Raw genomic sequence first — 6,181 nt, forward strand, 5'->3', positions numbered from 1 at the left:
CAATTATTATTTTATACATGAATGTTTCTGTTCAATTATTATTTTATAGATGAATGTTTCTGTTCAGCCCTGAGACGACTTCTGTTGTGACTTGGAGCTTTAGAAATAAACTGAACTGTTTTACGATCATTTATGACGTTCACTTCCTATTTCAGGTCATCTCTGGACTGGAACCAACAGTTCCTGCTTCACTAACAGCTGTCGTGAGTCCAAAGGTTCCAGAACCAGACCACAGTGGTTCTGTTCCCCAGGGGAGCGCATACAGGGACATACTGAATTTCATACCATAAACATGCAAATGTGAGCTGGTATGACAATAACAAAACTCCTTGAATCCTTGAATCCAGACCTGAGCGGTGGCCTGGACGGCCTGAGCAGCAGCCATGGTGATGGCACCGGCGCCGGCCCCGGGCCCTGCGGGCAGAGAGCTCAGGTTGTACGAGGCCAGAGGCTGGGAGGAGTTCACGCTGTACACGTTGTTGGTGGACGAAGGCGTGCTGTTGGTCCGGCAGCCTGCGGGCAGACAACGATGGGGGGTCACAGCTGGACACGGAGCATGCTCAGTCAGGAACAGGTGAGCTGCTACCTGGGGTGTTCTCCTTGGAGGCGTCTGATGTGAGCGTCGAGAGCAGAGCTTCAGACTTGAACTTCTTCTCTGGAATGTGCTCCGTGGTGTGGTGGGTCGGAGCGCAGTACTTCCTCTCTGAGGACACAAAGAAGGGTCAGAGGACAATGCTTGAAGACACCCTGCAGAGGGACGGTGGGGAGGTCCAGGCTGATTCTGGACGGGGACTGACCCGTCCTCACCTGCAGGAGTCCAGATGTTTGAAATGTGACCCGTGGGCTGCTGGAAGCAGCAGAACTTACTCTCGGTGTTGGTGTGTGAGTGGACGTGATGGTTGTTGAGCGGCTGAGACGGGCTGTCCATCTCCAAAGACCCTGATGAAGACACAACGATGGATGAACAAATAGAAAACCGGGTCTGGGAGGTTCCGTCAGACTGAGGGACTCACGTCTCTCCAGGATCTCTGTGATGCCGGCGTTGTCAGCCTCCAGCTCCATCTTGAACTTGGCCAGCTCTTGGTCCAGTTTACGCAGGTGTCGGTCCACCTGGGGACAGAACCAACCAACACAAACTCAGGTACCTGGACCGAGAAGAAAAGGGTGATCTCAGGTCCAGTTCCAGGTGTTCTGGACTTCTTGCTGGGGTTGTCACCATTCAGTCAAAGCAGGTTCCAGATGTTATCCCTTACCTGAGCATGTCACCATGGTAACATCATCAAAGGACCTGAAGGTTCTGCAGAACCCACAACTGTGACGTCATATAGTCTGCTCCCATCCAGACATCAGGCTGCCATCTAGTGGTGGTTCTACAGAACCTGCGCAGTCCAGAGGTTCTACAGAACCTGCACAGCCCAGAGGTTCTACAGAACCTGCACAGTCCAGAGGTTCTACAGAACCTGCACAGTCCAGAGGTTCTACAGAACCACCATGTCATGGGTTTCACTCACCAGATCATAAATCTGATTGGCCAGCTGGACCTTCTCGTCTGCATCTTCTAAAGCTTTGTAATAATCCTGAAACAAGTGACCACACTTCTCTGTAAAACATCAGTAGCACCATCAGATGGTACCAAAACCACGACCCGTTAGGGCTTCTGACCTTTTTGATGACCTCCATCTGCTCCTCTCTCCACTCCGGTTTGTTCTTCTTTGCGTTGATGAAAAACTCCGTCACCTTCTGCTCCAGCTGGTCCGTGGCGTCTGAAGGCAGAAAGATGAATCAAGCCAGAGAGTCAGGAATAAAAAAATCTAAACAAAATAAAACGACAAACACCGAACAATGAAGCCCAGACACAGAAACGTGCCCCATACTTTGAGTTTTGGGCTTTAATGTTTTTGTGTGACTTCCTTTCATATCTCAGATGGTTGTGGATGACCTTTGACCTGTCAGCTGAGGCCTGGAGAGTCTGAGATGAAGCTCTTTGCACAGTCTGACCTTCAGGGTGAATCTGCTGCGGACTGTCAGCAGTCTGAAATGTTTGCCACTTGTGATTTTTTGTTCTTTCTGTACAACGGTGGACTCCAAATGACCTTTGACCCTTACCAGATTGATCGGAATCAACAGATGCTTCTCTGAGGTCATTGATTGAGGAGCATTAAGTGTAGAACCACTAGACTGAGGAACAGCTTCTACCCTGAGGCTGTTAGACTCATGAATCTCTAAGCAGAATAATCACTGTGAAAAATCACATCATGTTGCTGCTGATCTCTTTCATGTTGCTGCTGATCTGTTTCATGTTGCTGCTGATCTGTTTCATGTTGCTGCTGATCTGTTTCATGGTACTGCTGATCTGTTTCATGTTGCTGCTGATCTGTTTCATGTTGCTGCTGATCTGTTTCATGTTGCTGCTGATCTGTTTCATGTTGCTGCTGATCTGTTTCATGTTGCTGCTGATCTGTTTCAATGTTGGTGTTCATGCGTGCACATCTGCTCACAGACTCATGTTCATGTTTGTGCTGATGTTCAATGTTTTATGTTATGAGAGCTTAGTGTATATTTAGTTGATGTTTTTCTTAGTTCATATCTTAGATGTTATCACTGTTTTTTTTATACATTTTATTTTTCGATGTAACTGGGACCCTGTGTACATAATTTCGCTCCACCACATGTACCACGAGGTGGAATGACAATAAAGCATCTCTGACATCTTTCCACCTTGGTGTTGTGTTAACACTCACCAAAGTGCTGCAGAGCAGCAGAACCTCCTGAAGAGGATCAGTTTATGAGCAGCTTCTGGCTGATGTTGGACCTCTGAGATCCTGTGGAACCAGTTTAGTTTCTGTTCAGTAAATACCGACTCGTGGTTCGATTCAGGCGACGTTAGATATGGATCCTGTTACAACCTGAAGACCGCGTGGGGTTCATTTTCTGTTTTTCCATTTAGCCTTTATTTATCCAGATTAGATGAGGTCTGACAAATCAAACGCACATCAGGTAAGTCCTGCTGGAAGACCGGTTCTGTAAACCTGTCTGCCTTCATCATAAACCAAAGCCAGAAGACCAGGTCAGACGGTTCAAGATCTACTGGACCTCCTGACTACCACACGTCTTCACCAGAACCTCAGGGAACTGGGTCAACTTGTGTAAAATATTAGCTTTAGGCAAATTAGTCTTTAACTTTACCAAAAATATGAAACTAAATATATTTAAACTTCAGTAAGGAGTGTTAAAATGTTTAAACATCAAAATGTTTTAAAGTTTTGTGTGTTGTTGTTTTGTAGTTGGTGCAAACACACGTCATTAACTTATAAAGGCGTCCTGTAGTTGCATGTTTAATTTATAAATGTGTTGAATTACTTGTCGCTTTTGCTTTTACTATCTGCACTAACAACTTGTCGGTTGTCCACCTCGGCCCGTTAGGTACCGCGCAGTCTGACCCGGTGTGAGCAGAACCTACTCTGAACCTGCAGGTCCATCTCCCTCATCTCCGTGAACCTGTCGCGGAGGTCCATGGGAAGCTGCTCGATCACTGCGGGACAGAACACAGCGTTAGCCTGTTAGCACCCACACGCTAACGGAGCACTAAACAACACGCATTACACGCACAGAACCCCCCTCCCCGCCCCGCAGCGGGCAGAACCGGGCCCGAACTCACTCTCCAGGTAGTCTTCTAGGTACAACATCCTGCCGTTTGTACAGTTTTCACCGTTTAACGGAACACTTTTCTTCTTTCAATATGGCGCCAACAACCCCTGCGTCGCTCAGAAAAACAACAAACTGAAAATAGAAGGCAGGGCAGCGTGACGTCAACGTCTTTCTGTGCTCTGATTGGTTGGAATTGAACGGCTTGCTTTTTCAGATGTATCATGGGGGTTGTAGTTTATGTGAGCAGTGACCGTTACACTGTACATTTTTTCATTCAAACTTTATTTCTGCAGGTTAGTCTCATTGAACCTCGAGGACTCATTTACAGGAGAGACCTGATCTTAACAAAGAGTGATGATGATGACAACAATAGACAAATGGAGGTTAGCACAAGGTCAACGATGCAATGAAATGTTCAGGATGAAAAGAACCGGTTTGTCTCGGTAAAAAAACAAAAGAAATACTAAAGCATGTAGTAAGGGTACAAAATGAAGTACCAAAAAGTGGAAAAAGAAATATAATATTTACAAAGTCCAAAAGAAATATAGCAAACAACAACATGGTAGAATATAAGTAAGTACGATGAATTAGTATAAATATTTCACAAGTAGTAATATTAGCTTAAATGCACATGATATATAATGCACATAACAAACACAGGTTGTGTGACAGGTTATTGCACAGGTAGTGAGTAACACTGAGCTTAATTATGATGGTAAGGTAATGACATGATACAGCCACATAGCAAACATATTAGGTGCCACAGATGTAGCTTAGTGCAATATTATATAATGAGGCCACATAGGAACAGAGGATCCAGGATCAATTCACCTCACAAGACCCACAGAGCATGTGGAGGGGCATTACAGATTATAAAGGCAGGAGTGAACAATGCCCTCAACAAGGTCTACGCACAGCACACTTTGAAGACCTGAAGAGACCACCCGGTGCCAGACTCACCACCAGATGAAGAGCTTCTCAGTGTGGCCTCAGCTGAAGTGAGGAGTTCTTTCAGGAGGATTAACCCTCACAAAGCAACCGGCCAAGACAACATCCCAAGTCCGTTGTGGTGAAGAGGGAGCTGAGCTTTAAGGCAAAGCTCTCTGTTCACCAGTCGGTCTACGTTCCTCCCCTCACCTCTGGTCACAAGCTCTCGGTAGAGACTGAAAGAATGAGATTGCGGATACAGGAGGTTGAAATGAGTTTCCTCTGCAGGGTAGCTGGACTCTCCCTTAGAGATAAGGTGAGAAGTTCAGTTATCAGGAGAGACTCAAAGTAGAACCGCTGCTCCTCCACATCCAGAGGAGCAGGTTGAGGTGGTTCAGGCATCTGGTAAGGATGCTCCCTGGGCGCCTCCCTAGGGAGGTGCTTCAGGCATGTCAGACTGGAGGATTCCCCAGAGAAGACCCAGGACATGCTATGTCTCTTTGTTGGTCTGGGAATGCCTTTGTTGACTCACTGTGGAGCCACTGTAAATTCCTGATAGGTGTGAAGATGACAGTAGCTGCTAAACAGGAGAGGTTTGGTGTTCTCCAGGACATTAACTGGTTAGAGCAGCAAGGTGAAGTTGTCTTCCCATTAAAGAACATGGAGACAGATATCCAGTTTAGGCTCATTTATTTGCTGTGTTTCTTCTGGTATTTACACACAGCAGTAAACCAGGAAGGTGAAAACAAGCTTGAACAACAAGGCTCCATCTGTGTCCAGAGAGAAAAACAAAACCTCCAACTGAGCTCTGCACTTTACACAGAGCGGTGCGTTCACTAGCGTTGGAACAGCCACGGTGCATTCAAAAGCATAGGAACTATTAAATTCAGAAAGAAACAAGTCATAACCAAACAGAACCTCAGTAAACAAGCTAACTACTCAACAATGTGAGCGTTCTAACAGCTGTGTTAATAAAGGTTAATAAAGGTTAATAAAGGTTGAATGAATATACTTCATTAGAATCAGACGTTTTAAAGAGCAATCTTTCATTGTTCAGTTCAAACTTTCCAAGTTTTTGTCACTGGATATTGCACCCAATAAATATTGTTTTGGAAATTCTAACTGTTCACTTTTACTTAATACTTTTACTTTGTGCTTTAGTTAGTTAGTTTATTTGACAGGGACAAACAGAACAGAACAAGTCTGAGACTGATGCGTTGCACAAAGAGTATATAGCTACAGCTAATTCACAACTCCAGTCCCTGGTTGGGTATTTCTATGCATTAAAATACAGTAAGAATACCTACGTACTCCTGCCTACATATTCATGTAATCAACCTAACAACCTCCAAATTCATATAATAAAAACTATACAATAAAATACAAACAATTTAAAAATCTAAATACAATAAAAATACTAAACATTTTCCTCTACAAATTCTAAAATAACCTTGCAACCCACAAATTTACATAAATATCACAGCACCTCCTCAACACCTCCACATCCTCACACATTCAGATAACATACTAAAAACTGTAAATATAATATTAAATCACTTCTAACTAATATAATATATAAATATTATATTATATAATTATATTATAT

General features: G+C 44.2%; 1 protein-coding gene across 2 annotated transcripts in view; it reads right to left on the reverse strand.

Annotated features, from left to right (window-relative positions):
- The window catches only part of ing3 (inhibitor of growth family, member 3), a 17,249-nt gene extending 13,460 nt beyond the window's left edge, over nt 1-3,789 (reverse strand). For both annotated transcript variants that reach the window (XM_037695618.1, XM_037695619.1), the window contains exons 1-8: nt 3,659-3,789; nt 3,461-3,532; nt 1,663-1,763; nt 1,512-1,577; nt 1,014-1,110; nt 868-939; nt 587-703; nt 350-513 (exon numbers count right to left, since the gene is read on the reverse strand). In XM_037695618.1, the coding sequence (XP_037551546.1) occupies nt 350-513; nt 587-703; nt 868-939; nt 1,014-1,110; nt 1,512-1,577; nt 1,663-1,763; nt 3,461-3,532; nt 3,659-3,686 (717 nt within the window). In that variant the 5' untranslated portion in view covers nt 3,687-3,789. The remainder of the gene's footprint in view (nt 1-349; nt 514-586; nt 704-867; nt 940-1,013; nt 1,111-1,511; nt 1,578-1,662; nt 1,764-3,460; nt 3,533-3,658) is intronic.
- Nucleotides 3,790-6,181: the final 2,392 nt, after the last annotated feature.

This window comes from Nematolebias whitei, chromosome 22 (assembly GCF_014905685.2).
Source record: "Nematolebias whitei isolate Nwh7 chromosome 22, NemWhi1, whole genome shotgun sequence".
Classification (NCBI taxonomy): Eukaryota; Metazoa; Chordata; class Actinopteri; order Cyprinodontiformes; family Rivulidae; genus Nematolebias; species Nematolebias whitei.